The 24,859-nt window shown below is 43.2% G+C and overlaps 1 protein-coding gene across 8 annotated transcripts in view; it reads right to left on the reverse strand.

Annotated features, from left to right (window-relative positions):
* Positions 1 to 24,859, reverse strand: part of LOC121285316 (janus kinase and microtubule-interacting protein 1-like) — a 377,146-nt gene that overhangs the window by 142,163 nt on the left and 210,124 nt on the right. For all 8 annotated transcript variants that reach the window (XM_041201824.1, XM_041201835.1, XM_041201778.1 and 5 more), the window contains one exon: positions 12,550 to 13,047. In XM_041201824.1, the coding sequence (XP_041057758.1) occupies positions 12,550 to 13,047 (498 nt within the window). The remainder of the gene's footprint in view (positions 1 to 12,549; positions 13,048 to 24,859) is intronic.

Here is a 24,859-nt window from a genome sequence, read left to right on the forward strand (position 1 = left end):
CACAATGACTGAAGCAGCAACATTTGGGCCTCCCTCAGATAAAATCCTATAATTTACTCTTACAGAATGAAGAGGAGTTTGGAACAAAAATGTCCTTGGGAAGTAATTTGAATGTACGTTTTGTTACTCTATGGTGAGGTGTGATGGATTGATCCTATTCACTCCTCCCCAATGATGTATCCGATAGCATAATAATTAGTCCAGTTGGACAGTGAAATAATTGCTTTCTTAACTAAAATACAAATATGTGTCCTCGGAGTAACTTGGTATTTTACATTCACACTGCACCGTGTCTTTAATTTCTATATTTAATAAACAAACTTTTGCTGGAAATGCAATTGTAAATTGGCAAATTGCTTCTTACCCTTTGGAGGAAGAACATTTGAGGCAGTATTCAAATGTGCTCGGTTGATGAGTCCCGAGCTCCATCAGTGACAGTCTGCACTGCGAGAACTGAAAGGAGTGTTGTTCTTGTTGCTCCCGGCTGATTGGGAGTTGCTAGGTGCCAATGGTAGCCGAGTACCACTGTATATAAAAGAACATCATAGCCAGGATTTTTTGTTGAGCAGGTGGGCATGCGCCCGACCTGCTCAAGCGTAAAATACCGTGAGATGATGTTTGGCGAGAGTCCCTATGTCATCGCGCACTCACGTGATATTTCGATCAGCGGGTGCATGCTAAACTCGGAGACATGTCCACTGACAATTAAGAGTGCTATTAAGCCCATTAACAGCATAATTAACTGGGATTTTTTGCTGCCCATCCAACATTATGATTAACGGGCGGGCAAATCGACCAGGTGGCCTTCGTATTTTTCAGGAAACCTCATCCAAGGGTGGGATGAGGTTTCCGTTATTAAATTTTAAAAATTAAAACTCTATGCACAGAATTTTTAGAATGTTCAGGTGACTGCTTCCGTTGTGTGGACATTTTTTAACCCCAATTTAAAAACCTTTACTCAATACTTTTGAAGTCTTCAGCTCCCTGAGGCGGCACTCTGCCTTCAGGGCGCTTTCTCTGAGCACTCCCCCATGCCCGCCCTCCTCCCGCATCCCCACCCCAGGCCGTGCTGATCATAGCGCGTGCTTCACGCTAGCTGGCCACTAATTGGCCAGCCAGCGTGAAATCGTAGTCGGGGGCCGATCGCGGGCAGTGGGAGTTGCTAGGTGCCAATGGTAGCCGGCCACTCCCGGACCTACTGATCGCGCCCGCACAACGACCTAAAAATCCTGCCCCATATGTAAGAATGTGGTCACCTCTATCGCAACAACTTGCATGTCTGCAACACCTTTAACACGACAAACATTTTTAGATACTTCACCTAGAAATTGATGTTGAACAGCAGAAGTGGAGAGATGGGGAAATGAGTAAAATGGTTGAAGGTATCATTTTTGAGTGTTTTTAAAGGTTGGGAGAGAAGTACCAAGGGGAAGAGTTTAGGGAAGAAGTTCTCGAGAGTAAACCAGGATAGCTTTAAAGATCTGTCACCAATGGTGCAAGAAGCGGAGGACAGAATGCATAGGAGGTCAGAGTCAAGAAACCCAAAAGGCAAGGGCTAGAGGAGGTTGCAGAATAGGATGAAATGTATACTTGGAGTGCAAAGATAAATATTTGGAATCAATGCACTGGCAGATGGGAAGCTAATGGAAGATGGGGAGGAAGGTAAGTGGTGGACAGGATAATTTTGGATGAGTTCAAAATTTGTGTAGTATGGAATTTGATGAGATCGATGAGTCATTTCAGAAGTCAAGTCTGGAGTTAACAAGAATGTAGATAAAAGTTGCAACAGCAGTGATAGTGAGCTAAGTGGAAAGCAAACAATGTTGCGGAGGTTAAAGTCAGCAGTCTTGGCAAGAGATTGAATGTGAGATTGAAGTTCAGTTTAACATTGTTCAGTAAGGCAAGATTACAAGTATGGTTGATCCTGAGTGAGCAGGTGTGAATTTGGTGAAGTGTGAATTTGACGGAGAGGGGGTGGAGTTAATAGATGGAGCCCGAATAGATGGTTTTGACCTTGTCATAGTAGAAGATATGGCTCACCCACAATTTAACACCGGAGTAACAATCTGACAGGGTAAGGGTCATGGAGAGTAGGTGGTGATAGAGAAGTAGAGTTGGATATTGTCAGAAGACAAGCAGGAGCTGAATCCATCTTCACTGATGATGTCACAAATAGCAACATGCATAAATGAGGAATCGGGGGGCCAAGTTTGGAAACTTGAGGCGCTCTGTGAAATAATGAGCAATTGTTAGAAATATGCTGGTTATACTGACACAGCTAACCCTAAAACCAAGTGAGGGCAGTCTGGTGGGAGTGGATTAAAAGGGAGAGGTAATGAAAGAAAATTGTGCAGAGACAGAAAGGAGAACGGGAATGGGTAATGGGCCATGGCAGAGGTCAGAAATAAAGCCACTCCTAATTTTGAGCAGGTGGTGTCATTGTTGTGGGCAGAGCAACAATGACCAAAGTGCCAAATAAGGCAAAACACTAAAGCGAACATAGATGGTAGAAGTTTCTGAAGACTAGTAAGGCCATCTGTGTGGCCTTACATGCAGCTGGGTGACTTACAGGCCCTCATGAGTGAATTATTTATGCATTGATATCAATAGGTGGCAAAGTTCAAGTAATTTTTCAACAATCCTTTACTGTGCAACATCTCTCTAGAAAGGTTTACTCGCAGCCTCTGGGAATTGCTTGATAAAAGATCTTTTCCAAGACTACAAAGAACTAATTCCATCTTAAATTCCTAATTTAAGAAGATCGATACAAACATTTGCTGAAAATAACAGCCTTGATTTTATGGGGCGCTGGAGTCCCTGCTCCCCCTGGTCAGCTAAAAAAAAATCAGTGGGGGGTGGGGGTGGGTGGGGAGGAGCCCATCCACTATTCCAACAATTGCTCTGCAGCAATTTAATGCTGGGAGCAGCATTCTTTCGAATTGGCCGCCAGTCTGTAGTCCCAGCAGCGTCAGCCAGGAGCAGTAGCCACTGCTGGGACTATAAGCAGTCCCACCACACTAAGGAGCCCAGGTCAAGTCCAGGTTGGGGGTCTCAGCGAGGGGGGTTGGGGCCTGGGTCCAACAGGCTACGGGAAGGATTAGATGGCTATGAACATGGCGGACACGCAGTTGTGAGGGGGGTGGGAAGGGGGTTGGTAAGTATACATAATGAGGCTTGGCTGAGAGTTCCATAAATACATTAATCTGGTGAAACACCTCAGCCCCAGGAAAAATATTGTTTGACTGAAGCTCTGGCTCTCTGACCTATACTGTCAATTTCACAATGTTTATTTACACAAGATTAAGAGGTTATATTGAGTGGCAAGGGAGCAGGTGGAGGGGCATGTCTTGGCATGAGGGCCACCCTTAGAACACTTTTAAAGGGTCCCCTCATGCCGGCTATGGTTCACAACACATGCAGGGTACCTTGAAACATGATTTTTTAAAAACCTGGCCGGACTCCATAAAAATTTCTGAGTTAGACATGTCTATCTCTGCAATGGAGCCAGCCAGGTTAGGAACGCTGGATGCAGGCTTCTGACCTGGACCACCCTGCACCCTTTAAAGGTTCTCCCAAAAATCACACAGCCTGGGAAAGGGACTGGGATTCCAAGAATCAGGGCCTGCTCACCATATTTAAAGGGCTCCCGAGTCATCCCAACTCAGCAAAATCATTTAGAGGCAGGCAGCGGGAGTTGGGAAATTTCCCAGCTCGGCATTCCTACCTTAGGAAAAAGGGCCTTGAATGGCACAATTTTTGCTCTTAGGGATGGGAGCAAGTGGTCCCTTGGAAACAGTTTGGAGCTGGCCACAGGGACTGCCGAGTTCTGAGACAGGCCGGTAAAAAGGCCCACCTTTGTTCTCTGAGACACCATTCTAGTTGTTTTGTTCAATATTAGGCCCTGACACACCTCCTCCCCACCAACTCGCCATCCCCCATCCATACCAAATCATGCCAACCCATGTCCCCACCAACCCCAAAGGACGCTCATATCCTCCGTTCCCACCCATGCTACTCCACCCATCCCAATGGTTCCTCATTCCCTCCATGCCAACCCATCTCCCTCCACTCACTTCCAATGATCTCTCATTCCCTCCATGACAACTCATAGCAGTTCCATACCCACTCACCCAGTATACAATCTGTACAGAAACAAAGAACTCTATAATAACAATGACATATGTGGAAAAGCTTTAAAAAACCGCCATTCATAATATTCTTTAAAAACAACGGCTGTTACAACAAACTCTATAAAAGCTTCAATCATCCAAACTTGTAAAGTGTCAATATCAGAAACTACAAGAAATTGACACCTCTTTAAAATAATCATTGAGCCATTGACAAAATAGATCTATGAAAACAAGCTGTCAATCAAGCAATGTTTCCCTTTGCGTGCAGCAGTTTCAACAAATTAATGCAAGTCTGGGCTCTCAGTCAAACATGCATAATGAGGGGCCATTAGTTATGGATGGAGGGGCACTGGTTGGCATGGAGGCCATGGGGGATGGGTGAGGGCATTGGTTGGCACGGGTGAGACCTTTTGAAGTTATCTTTCCAGAATCCAGACTCTGGTTCACGAGGGGACTCCTTTGAGGGGTCGTGAACCATAAGTCACGGAGACACTGGCCCCACTCGATGAAAATTACAAGGGACTAGGAGGTGCCTACCTCCACAATTCAGCCAGCCAGATCAGGCTACTTGCACCCTTCTCTCATGCTAGCAAAAATTGAGGGCAGTAGGAATGGAGGTGGGAATCTGGTCCTATCCATCATTTTTAAGGGTCTGCGTAGTCTCCCGACTCTGCCAAAATCCAGCTTTTGGAGTTAGAGAGAAACTTATAACACAGAAAGCCATTCAGCCCATCAGATCTGTGGTGGATATCCACAGAACAATCTAGTCAGTCTCACTGCCTCAAAGCCCTGCAGGTTTATTTTCTTCAAGTGACTACCCAATTTCCTTTTGAAATCATTGATTGTTTCCACTTCCCCCACCCTGTGGGTAGCAAGTTCCAGGTCGTCACTACTTGCTGCTTAAAAAACTTCTTCCTTACATTTTCCCCTCATCTCTTGCCCAAAACCTTAAACCTGTGTCCCGTAGTCCTTGTACCATTAGCCAATGGGAGCAGCTTTTTCTTGTCTACCTTACCCAAATCTGGCATAATCTTGTACATCTCTATCAAACCTCTCCTCAATCTTCTTTGCTCCAAGGAGAACAAGCCCAGCTTTTTCAATCTAACCTTGTGGCTAAAATGCCCCATCCCTGGAATCATTCTGGTAAATCTCTTCTGCACCCTCTCAAGGAGCTCGCATCCTTCCTAAAGTGTGGTGACCAGAACTGGACACAATTCTCCAGTCGGTTCTTAAATGGGTTTTTATAAACGTTCTGTATAACTTCCATGCTTTTGTATTCAATGTCTCTATTTATGAAGCTCAAGCTCCCATATGTTTTGCAAACCACTCTCTCAATATGTCCTGCCACTTTCAAAGCCCGGGGCACATGCGTGCCCAGATCCCTCTGTTCTTGCAATCTCTTTAGAACTGTACTATTAAGACGACATGCCTCTCCCTATCCTTTACACCAAAATTCATCACCTCACACTTTTTAATTTAAGTTCCACCTGCCACTTGCCTGCCCATTCTGCTCGCCTATTTATCTTTGAATGATCTTTGCCATGAAACCCAGGCCATGGAACACATCACATCAAGCTGCCCACCGAGATCTGTTGCGGGAGGCAATTCATTCGACCTCTCAGAAGGCCACCGAATGACATACCATAGGGAATGATATAACCTAAGGAAAGATATTCTTACCATAGAGGGAGTGCATCAAAGCTTCACCAAACTAATTTATAAGATTGAGGGATTGTCCTATGGAGAAAAATTAAATAGATTGGGCTTTTATTCTCTGGAATTTAGATGAATGACAGGTGGTCTCGTTCAAATATACAAAATTCTTACAAGGCTCAAAAGGGTAGATGCAGGAAAGATGTTTTCCCTGGCTGGAGGTTCTAGAACCAGGGGACACCTGCCATTTAGGGCTGGGATGAGGAGGAGTTTCTTTACTCATAGGGTGGTGAATCTTTGGAATTCTCTGCCCCAGAGGGTTGTGGAGGGTCCATCGCTGGGTATGTTGATGACTGATATTGATAGGTTTCTACATATTTAACATATCAAGGGATATGGATATAGAGCAGGAAAATGGTGTTGAAGTAGGAGATCAGCCATGATCTCATTGAATGGTGGAGCAAGTTCGAAGGGATGAATGGCCGCTTCCTGCTCCTATTTCTTATGTTCTTCAATAGACATCCCATTATAAGCTTTCCCCATCATATGAAAGTATCATAATAGAAGTAATAGTACTGTAATCCTCTTATTTCTGTTTGTCTCTGAATCTTTGCTTCATCCTTTCTGTCATTCTGGAATACAATAAGCAGATATTTACTTTCAACCAAATCTACCTGGCTTCATATAATCTGGTTGTGAATATTTATTTAAAGTGTATTTTTGGAAACTACGCACACATTTGCATTTTAGCAAATTTCATTCCTGGATTTCTTTTTAAACAGCCAGACTGCACAGTCTGTCAGCAATGGAGCAATTATAGAGGCACAAATGATTGTTAATATTCTATGTTTTTTTGCTTTTCTGTGGTCTTTGTCCTCAGGTATGAGCTAAAGGCCTGTATTCATCTACATCGCTGAATAAGAGATATCTCAACAATGTCCTCTCCCCACAGTCTCCCCAGCTCTCAGGGATACCTTTTCAGAGACTGGCAAGTTATTTATTTTTCCTCAGAATGTGCATTTTATTTGCCACAGTATTTCAAAATATTTAAACGATGTCAACGACTTATCTTAATGTCTCCAGCATAGTAAACTCAATTCACCTGGCTGCTGTGTCCAGGAGGCCTCACATCTGACATGTAATGATGCTGGATTTTCATAATGGCAAAGTGAGATCGGACTGTTACATAGAACTACATAGAATTTCACAGATTCGAAACAGGCTATTCAGCCCAACTGATCTCTGCCGGTAATTATGCTCTAACACAATCTTCCTCCCACCTTACTCTTGTATTTATTAGTGATTATCTTGTAGTTATGTCCCCTGGTTTTGAACTCCTCCACAAATGGAGACATCTTCTTCACGTCTACCCTATGGAACCCTTTCATTATTTTAAAGATCTCCTTCAGGTCAGCCCTCAGCCTTTTCTCTTCTACAGAAAAGAACTCCGGCCTTTACGATCTTAATAGTTGTACCCATGTTCGCAAATCTTTCTTTGCATTTCTCCAATGCTTCTAAATCCAGTGATCTATCAGCTGAACCACTCCACCATTGGCAGATGTACTTTAAGTTGCTTAGGTCCTAAGCTCTGGAACTCCCTGCCTAAATCTCGTTGCCTCTCTTCCATTCCTCCTTTAAGGTGCTCTTTAAAACCTACCTCGTTGGCCAAGCTTTTGGTCATTTGCTCTAATATCTTTATCTGTGACTCGGTATTAAATTTTGTTCAGTAATCAGTGTTGTGAAACTCCTTGGAACATTTTATTACATGAGAATCACTGTATAAATGGAAGTTGTTGTTGTTGAACCAATGGCAGCAGCCATAGCTCCACATGGGTTTCAGTGAATGGAGGTGTCACTTCTTAAATAAGCTTTGACCTATGATTACCTTAAAGTGTCCTGTCCCTTTTCGAGGCCAGAGACTTATGTCACTTTCATTGCTGTATGTGATCTATACAAGCCTAGCCAATCTTTCTTCATAGCTGCAATTTTCAAGCCCTGGCAACACTCTTGTAAATCTCCTCTATACTCTCTCCAGAGCAATTCTTTCCTTCCTATATTTTACCTGCAGCAGGGGAAGGCCCATGGCAAGCAGGAGGCGGTGGCATAGTAGTATTGACACTGGACTAGTAATCCAAAGACCCAGGGTAATTTGAACTGGGTCCGAATCCCACCACAGCAGATGGTGGAATTTTTTCTGGAATTAAAAGTCTAATGATGACAATGAAACCACTGCTGATTGTGTGAGAATGGATTCTTAAAAATATTTTTGAGGAATATTGTGTTATTCTGTGAAGGAGGCTGTGTGTGTGTGTGTAAATTAGTTAATCAAGCTGGGGAGGGTTACCAGAAGACAGGTTGCCTGGAGGTTTAAAACATCAAAGGGTACAGGTGTTATGCTTGAGGTACAATTGAATTGATTCGATCTAACATTTGCATTTTTAGATCAGTTGAGAGTTCATGTGAATATCAAAGGGGAGTCATTGGTACAAAGAAACATGTTTGCTTCTTGCAGGTGTACCATAGGTAAACAGAAGAGGGCTATATTACATTTATTGACCCAAAAGCAGACAAAATAAAACGTGAAAGGTTTTATATTTAAAAGGATTTGAGTTTCAAAGAGGTGTGAGAACAATGGAACCTGAGATGAACGTAGGAAAAAGGCATTTCAGAGTTATTGTGGAAAGCTTAAGTTAGCTGTAATTGTGAACTATTAGCTGCAGCTGTGGGTTGTTGACTGTGTGAGGAAGATCTCTTGGCACAGCACCAGGCTGGGAGAAGATTTGTTTGAACCAGCCATCCATTCAAGCCAGAAAAGTCTTGGGCTTCAAAAAGCAGTTTTGTTCTGAAGTTTTGGATTTCTATATCACAGTGGGAGAGAGTTCAAGAGCTCATGTGGTATGCCTTTATTAAAGCCACAGCAGTTTGCCTTGGGTAATGTTACTTGAATTTTATAGTTAAATATTTATAAGGGTGTGTCGCCTGGAAGGTGTTTACTTGTGGGTCTGACCAAGTAAAGTGTCTTTTGGGGGAATGTTTTGTAAGACTAATTTTAACTGTGCAACTGCAATCTTATGTGCTTACATTTTCTTTTAATCTTGTTACTAAAACTTTTACTTTCAATGTGTAAAATCCCAAAGGTGTTACTGGAGTTTTTGCTGCTGAGATCAGTATGCTTTCTTCGTGTTTTCAGAATACAAAAAAAAGATATGGCTGGTAAACCAAGTTTCCCTCTGGGATTTGGTTTGCACAGCAATTAACATCTGCTGTGGCCATAACAATCGCCTGACCTACATGTGACTCCAGTCACACAGCAATGTGGTTGCCTCTTAAATACCCTTTGAAATGGCCTAGCAAGCCTCTCAGTTGTATCAAATTGCTACAAAGCCTATAAGGAATGAAACTGGACGACCACCTGACATCGGCAGCACTCTGGGTGTACCTACACCACATGGACTGCAGCAGTTCAAGAAGGAAGCTCACCACCACCTTCTCAAAGGCAACTAGGGATGGGTAATAAATGCCAGTCAGCGATGCCCACATCCCATGAATGAATTTTTAAAAAGCGGGTGCCACAGCAGCACATGGGCTGGTGTCAGCAAGCAAGATAAGTGCCTGCCCTGTGCCTATTGGAGGCACTCCCCCCATGTCATACACCTGACTTAAACCCACCCCACACCCCAGCCGCTCAAACACAGCTCCCTAACACTCTCACTCCCCTCACTGGGGCACACTTCAGACATACCTTAAGTCTGGTTTCCAAAACCCCCTCTTGTACGGGGACTGGCTGTGGTCCCGGCTGTGGTCCCAGCTGTGGCCATTGCTCATCCGATTGGCTGGCAGCTTTCTGATGCTGCACTACCTCCCCAGAGCTCACAGAATCTCTACAGTGCAGAAGGAGGCCATTCAGCCCATCCAGTCTGCACTGGCTCAATGAAAGAGCAATCTACCTAATCTCATTGCCCTGCCTTATCCCTGTAACCTTGCACATTCTTTATTTTCAGATAGCAATCCAATTCTCTTTTGAATACCTTGATTTACCCTGCCTCCACCTCCATTTCAAGAAGTTCGTTCCAGACTCCAAGACCCTCTGGGTGAAAATAGTTTTCCTCACATCACTTCTACTCTATTTGCCAATTATTTTGAATCTGTGCCCTTTAGTTCTTGATGTTCTCATGAGTGGGAACAGTTTCTCAATATTTACCCTGTCCATACCCCTCAGGATTTTGAATACCTCTAGTAAGTCTCTTCTCAGCTTTCTTTTCTCCAGAGAAAACAGACCTAACCTCTCCAAACTATCCCCATAACTACATTTGTACATCCCTGGAATCATGGTTGTGAATCTCCTCTGTACTGTTTCCAATGCCTTCACATCCTTCCTCAAGTATGGCGCCCAGAACTGGATGCAGTACTCCAGGTGAGGCCTAACTAGTGTCTTATACCTCCTTACTCTTGTACCCAATGCCCCTGTTAATAAAACTTAGGATACCATATGCTTTATTAACTGCTCTCTCAACATGCCCTGCCACTTTCATTGACTTCTGTACATATACAGAGAGGTCCCTTTGTTCCTGCATCTCCTTTAGAGTTTCTCTCTTTATTTTATGCTGTATTTCCACATTATTCCTGCCAAAATTAATCACCTCACACTTCTCTGCATTGAACTTCATCTGCCATTTATCTGCCCAACCCACCAATATGTCTATGGCCTGAATTTTACCCTCGGGGTACGCCCGAAGTCAGCGTGGCCGGAAGGGGACGTAAAACCTGTTCCCAGATCTTACGCTGGCTTGCCAACTAACAGCCAGCTAGCTTGAAACGCATCCAAAGAAAGAGTCAGCACTGCCGTAGGGGGGGCGGTAAGAAGGTGGACGCCGATTTCACTACAGGTGCTGGTGAGCGCTTCCACTGAGCTCCCTGAAGACAGACAGCTGCCTCAGAGAGCCGTAGACATCCAAATAAAAAAAATGAAGCACAAAAGTGCTGCAAAAAATATCTATGCAGCACAATCAAGCACCTGAAAGCAGACCTGATTTAAAAAAAAAATCCCCAGATATTTATTTTTATTTTAAATACTAATGGAGATTTCATCCCACCCTTGGATGAGATTTCATCAAAAATGTAAAGTCCGCCTGGCCGATTGGCCCAACCACCAACCGTTAAGGATGGACAGGCCACAAAAAAATTGCTTTCAATTGAACGGTTAATGGGCTTAATTGCCTGCTTAATTGTCGGTGGGCACTTTTCAGACTTATGCGTGTGCCTGCCGAGTGAAATATCACATGAGTGCACAATGTCGTCGGGACGCTCGCCCGGCTTCATTTTGCGTGATCTTACACCCGTTCGGGTCAGGCGCATGTGACAAAAAGTTCCAGCCTATGTCCTTCTGAAGTTCAAGACTACCCCATCACTGTTGGCAACACTTCCCATCTTTGTATCATCCGCAAATTTTTAAATCAAGCCATGCACCTCACAGTCTGGATCATTAATATATATCAAGAAGAGCAAGGGTCCCAACACTGACCCCTGAGGAACTCCACTACAAACCTTCCTCTAATCTGAAAACCATTTATCACTATTTTCTGTTTCCTGTCACTCAGCCAATTTTTTATCCAAGTCTTACTTTCCCTTTTATTCCATGACCTAGAATTTTGCTCACAAGTCTGTTGTGTGGCACTGTATCAAATGCCTTTTGAAAATCCATATACACCACATCAACAGCATTGCCCTTATCAACATTCTCTGTTACCACCTCAAAAAACTCCAGCAAGTTAGTTAAACATGATTTTCCCTTAATGAATCCATGCCGGCTTTCTAAATTACCCTGCACCTGTCTAAGTGACTACTGATTTTGTCCTGAACTATAGTTTCCAGAAGTTTCCCTACCAATGAGGTCAAACTGACTGGTCTGTATTTGCTGGCTTTATCCTTGCACCCCTTTTAGAACAAGTGTGTAACATTCACAATTCTCCAGTCCCCTGACACCACACCTGTATCTAAGGAAGACTGCAAGATAATCACCAGTGCCTCTGAAATTTCCACTCTCACCTCCCTCAGTATCCTAGGATGCATCTCATCTGGTCCTGGTATCTTATCAATTTTAAGTAAAGATAGCCTAACACCTCCTCCTTCTCAATTGTAAATTCCTTGAGTATACCAGTTACTTCCTCTCTCAAATTGGTCTGGATAGCATCCTTTTCCTTTGTAAAAACAGATGCAAAGTACTCGTTCAACACCTCTGCTACTTCTCCTCCCTCCACATTCAAGTGATTTTTTTTCATTCCTAATTGGCCCTACCCTTTCTTTTACCACCCTTTTATTATTTACATGTTTATAGAAGACCTTGGGATTCCCTTTTATGTTAGCTGCTAGTCTGTTTTCATCATTTATCTCATTTTTCACAGGGTACAGTAGTCTGCTCATTTAAAAGAAGCACTCAATTATTTTACATATATATTGTATGTACGTATATGTGGTATAGATATATATTATATACATACTTGTTTGAAAGCTAACAGAAATTGTGGCAATGTAACTTGACTTTAAAAAACTACTATTTGGGCTTAAACCCATGGATCTCTTCAACCACAAACCTTATCACTTTCCCCAGCTAATGACTAAAGGTCTCTCTGGAGCAACTTGAAATGCAAGCTAAGACTAATTATTCTGTAATTAATAAAACTCAGCTTCTGCAATCAGTAAAAGGGGTTTAATTCTAATCTTGGTACCTACAGCATAAGACACATGCAGTTCCATTTCCTCTACTTACCAGCCTGCGAATGTCTCTCTCACATTCTCTCTTTATTCTGGTTATCTCGTCCTGATGGGACTGATGAGCACTTCTCAGGTCAGCAGCTTTCTTCTTGTCAGCCTGTACAATATAGTTCAGGGATTCCTCCGCCTGCCTCTTTGTGGATTTCAGTTCCACTATCTCCTGCTGCAGCTTGGTGCGCTCAACGTCAAAGCCCTTCCGAGCTTCTTCCCTGGCTTCGTTGAGCAAGGCGGTTTTAACTTTGTCAGCTGCCCCATCCCGTAGTACATTCAGAGTGGATTGGAGTCGCTGGATTTCGCTGTCCTTAATTTTGATTGCGCGGGCTAGTTCCTGTTCGTGTTGCTTTAGCAGGATCTCGCGGACTGTTTGCAGCTCCTTCATTTTCTCTTCGTGGAGTTTGGCCTTGAGGTCTGTGGTAAGCACTGTATGCTTATGCTGCTCCAGTTCCCGCACTTGCTTCACTTCTTGAACTTTTTCCCTTTCTAGCTTATTCACCTGGAGAACACAAGAGACAACCAAAAAAGAAAATCACAATAAAATACTGCCTTATAGTTAGGTATAAAGCTAAAGATGACTGCATTGGCTTGGGAACCTTTCAAGGATGGAAAGAGGTAGAATATCTTTCAAGGTCCTGCCTACAGAATTACATGGAACAGGAAACCAGAGAAGACTAAGTAGGCTGTGGCTAGACAATGTTCTGACTGACTGGCCACAGAAAGGGATACAGGTCAGGCTAGTTCAGAACCGACAACAATGGAATGGCCCCATCATCGATGTTGAGCTAAGGAACAGGAGTTTACTAGTAGTAAGATTCTAGCTAGTAGTTTAAATGTTTACAATGCTAAGAAATTAGTAGCCCTTTAGCAGTAAAATCAAAATTAATATTTATTTCTGGAATACTGTGAGTGAAAACAGGACAGCAGGCATAGTAGATTTAATATGTTAATTCTACTTGTGTGTGAGAGTGAAATGTTTTGGTGGAAATCTACCTGGAAGAATGCAGCATTGATTTCACAGTAGGTTCCCCAGTTGTGTCATGGTTTCACAGCAACTCCTCAAGTTGACCTTACAGGGCCTGTCTACAAAAGCTCCATTTGGGCTCTGAGAAAAACTATCAGCTTTCAAGTCAGTGCAAAGCACAGATTAGAAATGAAGGAGGGCATATGCATGCCACTCCATAACACTGGAGCAGCTCAGATGATGACACCTGTCAGATCTCCAGGGAAAAGAGATGAATTAATTGGAGGGATAGCCAAACAGATAGAAGATGCTCATACTCCCAGCAGGGCACCATGATTGAAGGGACGGCAGGTTAGACAATCAGTACTGAATTTGTACAAACCTAACTTCAACACGTGTTTCCTGTGAGTGCTGGACCCCACTCAGAGCAGGATCAGAGACTCTACATAACTGATTTACATTTCCAAAACATATAGTGAAGGAGAATACATGATGCTGAAAAAAACACTTTGATGTTTCCTTCGTGAGAAAACATTTTATAGCTCTTTGCACTTTCAAAATTCTACTTCATAACTACTATTGAATATTCCCCTGTACATAAACACGATGGGAAAGCATTCAAATGTCAGGATGCAAAATGTTGAATTTCATCACACAACTTGCTATCAAGTGTTATTCGCGTTAGGGTCAAGCAGAACCCATGAAATCCTGGTGACAACCTTTCCTGGACTGTAAAGGCTTTTCCAAAAACTCCAATTTTAACAACATGTACAAGAATTGCATTATAAATGCCATTTCAAAGAGTTCATGTAAGAAAATTTTGGTCAAAGATGCCCATTTATCAGATGAGATTTTTAAGCTGGAGTTACACGACTCTGATTGTGAATGGCCTACTCATGCTCCAGTGATATTAAGCTCCTCTAGTGCAGGGGTTCTCAACCTCTTTGGTTCTGAGGACCCCCTCCCCCCAAGGTATAACAATTTCACAAGCTCTGTAGAAAGCAGTACAATTATTTTTAAGTCGCTCCTGCTGCATAGTAAAAACCAACAACAAATTTGCACACAAGATCCCACAACATATATGATGTACACTTAAGCTCCAGACTCATTTCCCAATATATAAAAAGGTCAACTCTCATGGCCACCCGCAGGTCGTGTTGAGTGATGGTCCTAGGACTAGAACCCATGGCCGCGAACTCCGGGCAGTGCCAGGCAGTTTGATCAGCTGCCTGTCTCCAGGTCTGTAAATACAGCCACGGACAAGCAGCAGTCTGCCGACTATAGAGGGAAAGGTGAAGTCAGCCGAACATGCACCAACACTCTTGAATCAACTCTCAGCTCATTTACCCAACAAAATGGACATCAAACTCCATTGACCTGTTGCAATGCTAACTGGATTTAAACATGGCGGAAGGAGAACATGCCCACCCCCATGGCCTGATGGGAAAATAACTTGCTGTCAATGGTCACTAAGGGAACTTGAAGAGGAGAGGGACTGCGGTCTACTTTCCTCCAACACCAGTGGCAATGACCTCTTGGCTCAACTTTGCATTGGTGCACTGAATTCACCTTTTTTTTCGGAGGTGGGTAAGAATACGTATAGCAGATTTTGAGATCTCATTCTTAGTAGGAAATGGACCACTACTGACATTGGTATTCTTGCTCACAAAGTGGAGTTTTTAAAACGATATCATTCCTGAAGAGTGCTGCTTTGACAGGTTCCTTGAAACTTCTCGCCAACCCTTAGGGGGCCATGGACCTCCAGCTGAGAACTCCTGCTATAACATGATCTGCTGTGAGACAGCCCTCTGGAGGCTGCCTCACATCCAATAGGAATGTCACAACCTGGACAGAGTTGGATGTAGGACAGCCAATGCTTATAGAGTCAAACCCAAACATGAGTCAGCACCTTCAACAGAGCTCTTAAAGGGGAAAATCATTACAGCCTTATTACCTCAAACATAAATCATAGGCTCAATACTTCCTCAAATTCCAAATGGCCAATGTAGATCCATGCCTTTTTTTTAAAATACACTATTTTCTTGAAAAATTTATTTATGAATAGTGCAATGAAATCCATAGTTTGCAGGACCAGGGGTGTGAAAGTTGTAATCTGCACCGATGGTTTACCAAATGTTCTGGTTGGTGCTCTGTCTTTGGTTTCAAAGCCTGCATTTTTTTGAGACATTCCCGAATTGAAAGAGAAAATAAAATTTCAGGTTTCTGGAAAGGGAATTGTGACTTTGGGTTCCTGGCTGTGACATCAGATTTCTGGGAAATCAAACTGTGACTTCAGGTTGCTAAGGAAACGAAGGCTGATTAAATTCAAAAGTTTTTTAAAAACAGGACTCTCAAGGATTAGATTTCAGCAGCAGAGCAGTACAGACAGGTGGCAGAGAGTTATATGCGTGGGATAGCTGAAAAGATGGAAAACCAAAAGCTGGATTTAGCAGCAGGTATAGTGAAATAAAGGTCCTGCTGCTGCTTCAGTTTTTGGAAGGATTGATTAACTAGAGCCAGACATATAGTGCATTGGGGTGTTACTAAGTAGTCAATTAAGGTGACTCTGGGGAATCCATACCCTCAAGACTGTCATGAGCCAAGCTAAGGAGCTTTTTTAGAAGCGCTCGCCTTTGGTGATGACCGTATTTGTGGAACTCGGATGGAGTAATGCTTGTGTCAAAGGTGACTCAATAACCAAATCCTGCATGAAGAAAAGGAGTTGAACTGATTTTGAAGGACTTTGTGGCTGAACGTGATGCCATATGTGCTAAGGAGACTGCCAGTAAATCTGTGAGATCTATCTTTGTTTTATTGGCTATTTAAAGTGTAATTTATAGTTTCTTTGAATACAATTTGACTGCTAATTCATGTTTAATTCATGTTGATTTTGCTTTGATTGTTAAATTAAAAGTTATAAGAAGTGAAATCTTGTCCATTGGTTCCGTCCATTGGGGTTGTTTGATGGGTTTGGTTCTTTTAGTTTATTGGTCTCCACACAGATTATAACAATAGGATATACAGCACAGGAACTGGCCATTCAGCCCAACCAGCCCATGCTAGTGTTTATGCCCCACTTGAGCCTCCTCCCATCTTTCCTCATCTAAATCCACCATCATAACCCTCTATTCCGTTCTCCCTCAAATCTTGTCTCGTTTCCCCTTAAATGCATCTGTACAATTTACTGCCACATTCTCATCACTCTTTAGGTAAACAAGTTTCTTCTGAATTCCCTGTTTGATTTCTTGGTGACTATATTATATTGGTTATGCTCTTCCCCACAAGAGGAAACTCCCTCTGTATCTACTCTATCAAAACCTTTCATAATTTTAAAGGCCTCTCTTAGGTCACCCTTCAGCCTTCTTTATTCAAGAAAGAGAAGAGATCCAGCCTATCAATCCTTTCCTGATATATATACCCATGCATTTCCGGTATCATCCTTGTAAATCTTCACTGTATGTTCTCCAGTGCCTCCAATATCCTTTTTTATAACACAGCGACCAGAACTGCACACAATATTCTAAGTGGGGTCTAACTAAGGTTCGCTACAGGTTTATCATGACTTCCATTCTTTTAAATTCTATTCCTCCAGGAATAAAGCCCAGTGCTTGGTTCACCCTTTTTTATGGCCTGGAATCACACAGTCAGAAACGTACTGTGCAGAAGGATTCAGTCCGTGTGCCTGAGCTGATTCTCTGAAAGCTCCGGCCTATACCCCAGCCTTGTAATGTTCTCATCCTTACGCACCCATCCAATTCCCTTTTAAAGTTACTTATGGAATCAGCTTCCAGCATCTTTTCGGGTAGAGCAGTCCAGTTTCCAACTCTCTCAGTAAAATACATTCATGGAAGCTTTATAATACCACATCAATAATCATTCTGTTACTTGAGAATTATGTAATTCTAAGTATATGGCATATAGCTCTTCCCTTTCCCAAACTAGAATAAGCTTTACCAAACACTTTGCTGCATTCTTTATTAGTAAAACCCCTGCAACAGAAATGATTGGCTCATCTGCCGGGATTACTTGGAATTCCGGAGCTCAGGACCAGTTAAATTGACTCCAAAATGGAATAATAATAACGTTAAACAGCTTATGCTGATTCATGTGATCTTGAGTCTCCCCCTCAGGGGAAGGTGCCTAAGACCTGATTCTAATTATCACACAGCTGCCCTAAACCAGTCTACACCATCAATACCAAATGCAAGGTGCCTGCTGCAAGCTGATTAGAACTGGGCCTGAGAGAGTTATGCTTCTGTCAGATATTTTCCACTGAGTTGCCATGGTCAAAAATATATTTTCCATACCTAGCTGTATGCTGTGAACTGAAGTTGAAGGCTTTGCTTGGAATCGAGCAAACTGATACTCCAGGCTAGGAATATGGCTTCCAGGAGCCCAGACCCACCATGCTAGGAAATTTCAACTTCAGAAGCCATCTGCTCCCACTTCGCTGATGGAACTTTTCATTGAAGGAGGGAAGCAGCTCCAAGAAAACTCAAGGCATAGTGGCACCTCCAGTTTGTTTCAGATTGGGTCACCACTGGAATGAGGGCACCAGCAGATACCAATTCTGGTCAGACTAATAGAGCATTAGTTTGGTGTTTGTGACCTTTTTTATTCAGGCGACCATATAAAATTTTGTTGCAGACAATTCCAAACAAAAAATTATTTAGCGTAGGGCAGTATCGCGATTATGTTAGTAGACTATTAATCCAGAGACCTTGACTAATGCTGTATACAATCCCATCAAAGCAGTTGGGTAATTTAAATTCAATGAATTAAATAAACCTGGGATATAAAATCTGGTGATCATGTAACTACCAGATTGTCACTAAAATCCCTTTGGTTCATTCATGTCCTTTTGGGAAGGAAATCTTCTGTTCTTATCCCAGTCTTCCCCATATGTGACTCTAGTTAAAGCAGTGACTCTTAAATGTCCTCTTGAACTGCCTAGCAAGACATGCAGGTCTATCACAAACAAAAGCAGAAAATGCTGGAAAAACTTAGGAGGCCTAGCAGCATCTGTGGAGAAACAGAGTGAACGTTTCGAGTCCATATGACTCTTCTTCAGAGCTAAAGAGAAGTAAAAATGTGATGAGATTTATACTGTTTACGTGGGGTGGAGCAGGTGAAGCTGGATAGAAGGCCAGCGATAGGTGGGGGAAAAGGAGAGATTGACAAAGGTGCCATGAACAAAAGGACAAAGGCGTGTTAATGGTCGTGGTACTGGCTAAAGGAGATACTGATGGCAACATTAAGGTCAGAAAGCAGAATGTGATAATAGCAGCTACAAGGGTAAGCACTCTGGAAAGAACATCATGAACAAGTGACAGATGGCCCTTGAAGGGGGGGTGGGGTGGGGGGAGGGGACAGCGGAGGGAAAAAAGATTGAAAATAGGAAAAAAGGTGGGGGTAAAACAATGAATAAAATGAAATAAAAATAAAAATTGGATAAAAAATAAAAATTAAAATGAATATTGAAAGAAGGGGATAAAAAAAGAGGTGAGGATGGAGGACAGAGTTCATGACCTGAAGTTGTTAAACTCAAAGTTAAGTCTTGAAGTCAGTAAAGTGCCTAATCGGAAGATGAGGTGCTGTTGCTCTAGTTTGTGTTGAGCTTCACTGGAACATTGCAGCAGGCCAAGGTCAGACATGTGGGCATGAGAGCAGGGTGGGGTGTTGAAATGGCAAGTGACAGGAAGATCTGGGTCATGCTTGCGGACAGACCAAAGGTGTTCCGCGAAGCAGACACCCAGTCTGCGTTTGGTCTCTCCAATGTGGAGAGGCTGCATTGGGAGCAGTGAATGTAGTAGACCAAATTGAAGGAGGTGAAAGTAAAGTGCTACTTCACCTGATACTTAGAATGCGGAGGCTGGTGGGGTGAAAAGTGAGGACAAGCCCCAAGTGAGGACACCCCACCAGCCTTCGGATTCAAAGGATCATCCTCCACCAATTCCAGCATGATGCCACCACCAAACACATCTTCCCTTCCCCCCACTGTCGACATTCCGGTTTTTCCAGCATTTTCTGTTTTTGTTTCGGATTTCCAGCATCCACAGTATTTGGCTTTTATATTATATTTGTGCAGGTCTATCAAACCACTATGAAAAATCACTGTAAGAATAAAACCGGATGACCACCTGGCTTTGATTTAGGCATGGGATTAGGAGACAACAAAGGTACACCCAACCCAGTCAACCCTGCAAAGTCCTCCTCACTAACATATGAAGCCTTCTGCCAAAAATGGGAGAACAGTCTCAATAAGTAGTCAACCAAAAGCCTGAAATATACCCATAGAATCATTCCTTTCTGCTGATGTCCCAGGCTGCTCAATCACCATTCCTGAGTATATCTTTTCCTGCCAGGAGGACAGACCCGAGGGATTATTGCAATATATTGTGCTTTGGGAGTCCTCAACTTTGACTCTGCTCCTCATGAAATCTCATGGCACCAGCTCGAACCTGCTGGCTACCACCTACTGCCCTCCCTCAGCTGATGAATTAGTACTCCTATTAGTACTCCTCCATGATAAGCAGCACTTGAAACAGGCACTGAGAGTAACAAGGGAATAGAATGTGCTCTGGTCAGAGACTTCAATATCCACCACCAAGAGTGACTCGGTAGCATAACTGCTGACCATATTGATAGCAGTTACCACCGCACAGTCCTTGTTCAAACCGAGGACACCATCCATCAGATTGTGTGGCACCACCACCCCGTTAAATGGGATAGATTCAGATAAGATCTAGCAGCTCAAAATTGGGCATCCAAGCAGCTCTGTGGGCCACCAGCTGCAGCAGAATTGTATTGCAACACAAGCTGTCACCTCCTGGCCCAGCATATCTCTCAATCTTATCATTACCAACAACAAGGTGGCCAACCCTGGTTCAAGGGAGATTGTAGAAAAGCATGCCAGGAGCAACTAAAACTGAGATTCCAACCTGGTGAAGTTAAAAAATAGGAATATATGCATACTATACAGCAGAAGCAGCATGCTATACAAAAGTTAAGCGATCCCACAACCAACAGATCAAAACAAAGCTCTGCAGTCTTGCCGTATCTAGTTGTGAATGGCAATGGACAACTAAACAACAAATGAGAGAAAGAGCATCCCCATCCTCAGTGATAACAGAACCCTGCACAAGACAAGGCTAAATTAATCTCAGTCATCATCAGCCAGGAGTGCCAAGTGGATGGTCCATCTTGGTCTCCTCCTGAGGGTTCCAGGATCACAGATATCAGTCTCCAACCAATTCTTTCGACTCCAAGTGATATCAATAAACAGTGGAGCATAAAGGATACAACATAGGCTGTAGAGCCTGACAACCTTTGGTTGTAGTGCCAAAGACCTGTGCTCCAGAACTAGCCACGCCCCTAGCCAAGCTGTTCCAATACAGCTGCAACACTGGCATCTACCCAACAAAGTAGAAAATTGCCCAGGTATGACCTGTCCACAAAAAGCAAGGCAATTACAATCCAGCTCAATACTGCCACCACAGCCTAATCTCAATTGTCAGCAAAGTAATGGAAGGTGTCATCCACAGTGCTATCAAATGGCACTTAATTGCCAATAAACTCAGTTTGGATTCTGCCAGGATCACTCGGTATCAGACCTCATTAATGCCTTGGTCAAAACCCGGACAAATAACTGATTTCCAGAGATGAGGGTATAGTGAATGCCCTCAACATCACGGCAGCATTTGGCAGAGTGTGGCACAAAGATGCCCGAGGAAAATTGAAGTCAAAGGGGATCGGGGAAGAAGTATTCACTAGCTGGGGTCACATCCAGTGCAAAGATAGATGGTTTTGGTTGTTGCAGGTCTCAGCCCTACGAAATTGCTGCAGCAGTTCCTCAGGGCAAGGCTGTAGGCTCAACCACCTCAGCTGTTTCAATCATAACCTTCCCCCCCATCATAAGATCAGATGATTGCTGATGTTTACACAGTGTTCAGTACCACTCGTGATGCCTCAGATAACGAAGTAGTCCATGCCCACATGCAGAAAGTTTTGGACAACATCTAGCATTGGGCTGATAAGTTGCAAGTAACATTTTCACCACAGAAATGCTAGACAATGACATCTCCAATGAGAGAAAGTCTAATCATCTCCCCTTGACATTCGAGGGCATTCCCCAGCATCAACATGCTGTGGAGAGGCTCAGTCACCATTGACCAGAAGCTTAACTGGGTCAGCCGCATAGATACTGTGTCTACAAGAGTAGGTCAAGAGGCTGTGTATTCTGTGGCAAGTGTCTCACCTCCTGATTCCCCAAAGCCTTTCCATCATCTATAAGGTAGAAGTCAAGAGTGTGACAAAATACTCTCTATTAGCCTGCGTGAGTGCAGCTCCAGCAGCACTCAAAAATCTTGACACCGTCTAGGACAAAGCAGCCGCTTGATCAGCAATTTATCCACCTCCTTAAACAACCATTCCCTTCACCACCACATGGCGTGGCCATTGTGTGTACCATCCACAAATACTGCAGCGACTCACCAGCACTTCTTCAACATCACCCCTAAAACTGGTGGGCAAAAACCTAGGAACACTCGCGCCTCCAAGTTGCCATCCAAGTCACACACCATCCTGACTTGGAAATATATCATCATTCCTTCGTCATTATAATGTCAAAATCCTCCCTCTCTATCAGCACCGTGAGGGTTCCTTCACCACATGGACTGCAGGGGTTCAAGGAGCTCATTGTCAACTTCTCAGAGTTAGTTAGATATGGTCAATAAATGTTGGCCTTGCCAGTGATGTCGACATCTTATAAATAAATAAACAAAATAAAATACTGCACTAGAGTAATCTACTATTTACAATGTTCTGTGGTCCATTAGATTCCAACTAAAATCTTGTGTAATTTATAAAGATTGCTGCATTCTATATTATACTTTCATTTGACCTCAGGCAAGAAAACATTTCAGAACCTCCTCTTTCTTTAAAATAGCACCCAAAAGCAAAATTTTTAAAAATGTTTTTTGGTGCATTGCTAATGTCAAACACACATTCGAGCAAGACATCAACTTTTAAAAGGTATATATTTTGGGCAGTTATATAACACATAGACCTTCTAAATCACTGCTGCTCCCATTGAAATGAGTTCAAACTTACTCATCTAATTGCCAAAGTCATTTAACTTAAATCACCTTCTGACAGTAACAGCAGAGAAAGTGGTTGTGCTTGCCATTATAAATTCATATTAAACGGAGACTTCATAAAATATGATGTAGTCAGTTTAGTTCATACTCTACACTAATTATAAGTGTTTCAATTGCAATCTTATCAAGTCCCTACCGCCTGCTCGCTAATCCTCGCATTCATGTTGTCACCCTTGACTAAAATGGTACGGTCAAGAGGGCTAACATTCAATCAACCAGCTAACGTGCTTTGTTTCAAACAGTTTTTGAAAATCTGCTATTGCATATGGAAAATGTTTTATTTCGTTGATGATGTGACAAATTCAAAACAAAACTAAGTGCAGAATGGGGGTCAAATGAAGGTTGTAGGACCCACTAAATTCAATGTTCATCTTTCACACTGGGACTGAAATCAGGGTCTCAATAAAGGGCCGAATTTTCGCTACAAAGGTGGGGAGCTCGAAATCTCCCGACTCTGTAGACCCATCTCCATATCAATGGCCCCTGCACCCACTATTATCACTCCAGCAAAATTGACTTAATGTTCCATTTACAAAGAGTCCAAGGTATGAAGGTTTTTCTACTGAGAGTGTGAGAGAATAGCGGTTCCATATGAGGTACGTGCTTGATAAATATGGAGATAACCATATGCACCCAGGGTGCTCTGCAGCTTCCCAGCTGTGAAGCAGGTGCTAACTTTGGCTACGCCACTGATATCGAGATTCAGGGAAGTTTGACCTGTTACAACCCCAAGGACAATATAGTTTTACAACTGATTATAGAAGTTATGAGAATTTTGATGAATGGACAGTTCAAAAACCTACAAATCTGTTGTATTTTAAAGCTAAATTGATCTGCCATAAAGTTGAATACAATGGTGGAACCTCATTTCAGTTCGAAGTGAACATATTTCCTAAAAAATCAGTGTTGAACTCCAGGCATTAAGGATTTTGACATTATTTTCATTTATTATGAAGTCATCTTTATCCTTGGAAGCCAAACTCGCTTTAATCATCAGATGATGGACGGAAGGGAGTGGAGTAAAAGTAACGCTTTTCACAATATCACAGTGCAGAAGAGGCCCTTCGGCCCATCGAGTCTGCACTGACACGTGATAAACACCTGACCTACCTACCTCATCCCATTTACTTGGCCCATAGCCTTCAATGTTACGATGTGCCAAGTGCTCATCCAGGTACTTTTTAAAGGATGTGAGGCAACCCGCCTCCACCACCCTCTCAAGCAGTGCATTCCAGACCGTCACCACCCTCTGGGTAAAGAGGTTTTTCCCCGCATCCCCCCTAAACCTCCTGCCCCTCACCTTGAACTTATGTCCCCTTGTGACTGACCCTTCAACTAAGGGGAACAGCTGCTCCCTATCCACCCTGTCCATGCTCCTCGTAATCTTGTACACCCCGATCAGGTCGCCCCTCAGGCATCTCTGCTCCAACAAAAGTATTCCCTGGCTTTATAACATACCCTGCCAATTTGCCCCAGGTTGCATTCACGTATGAGTTAAAGAATACCATTGATGAACAATAAATGTATAACATTTATTTTTAAAAATATACCCTGGTTTTCTCATTGAATTGATCATGTCATTTTCTTCTTTAAAACAATCTCTTTAAAATTTATGTACCACCTGATTATTTCCATGAACACAATTCAATCCTATTGTCACTCATACAATGGTCTCTACCATTGAGTGATACTCCAGGAGGAATTTCCCCAGGAGTGCACTAAGTGCGGTAGCGGGCGGGTAAAATGGAGTCCTACCCGCCAACGAAAATGACAGGATTTCATGCTGTATCTTCCCGAACCTGCCTCATTATTATTCCACTCCCACGAAACATGCTGTTTCCATGGCGAGTGGGGGGCTCTCATATGCCCGCCAGCCATCACCCCGCTGTGACATCACGTCAGCCACTATCTTTAAAAGGCAGCCACCAGCAAAAAGCTCATCGCCACCAGCTCACCACCGCAGCCCAGGAGACATGGTCAGCAAAGGAAAAAAGACTGCAGACCCCCTGCTTCAATGACGTGTCCCCCAAGCGACTGCTGGATGCTGTGGAGGCCCACCGGAGTGTGCTCTACCCCAGCTCTGAAAGCAGGATGGGCAGCAAAGTCACCAACCCAGCTTGGGAGGCGATGGCAGTGGTGGTCAGTGCAAACACCCTGTGGAGGAGGACAGCCACCGAGTGCCGCAAAAG

Source organism: Carcharodon carcharias, chromosome 1 (genome assembly GCF_017639515.1).
Source record: "Carcharodon carcharias isolate sCarCar2 chromosome 1, sCarCar2.pri, whole genome shotgun sequence".
In the NCBI taxonomy this organism is placed as follows: domain Eukaryota; kingdom Metazoa; phylum Chordata; class Chondrichthyes; order Lamniformes; family Lamnidae; genus Carcharodon; species Carcharodon carcharias.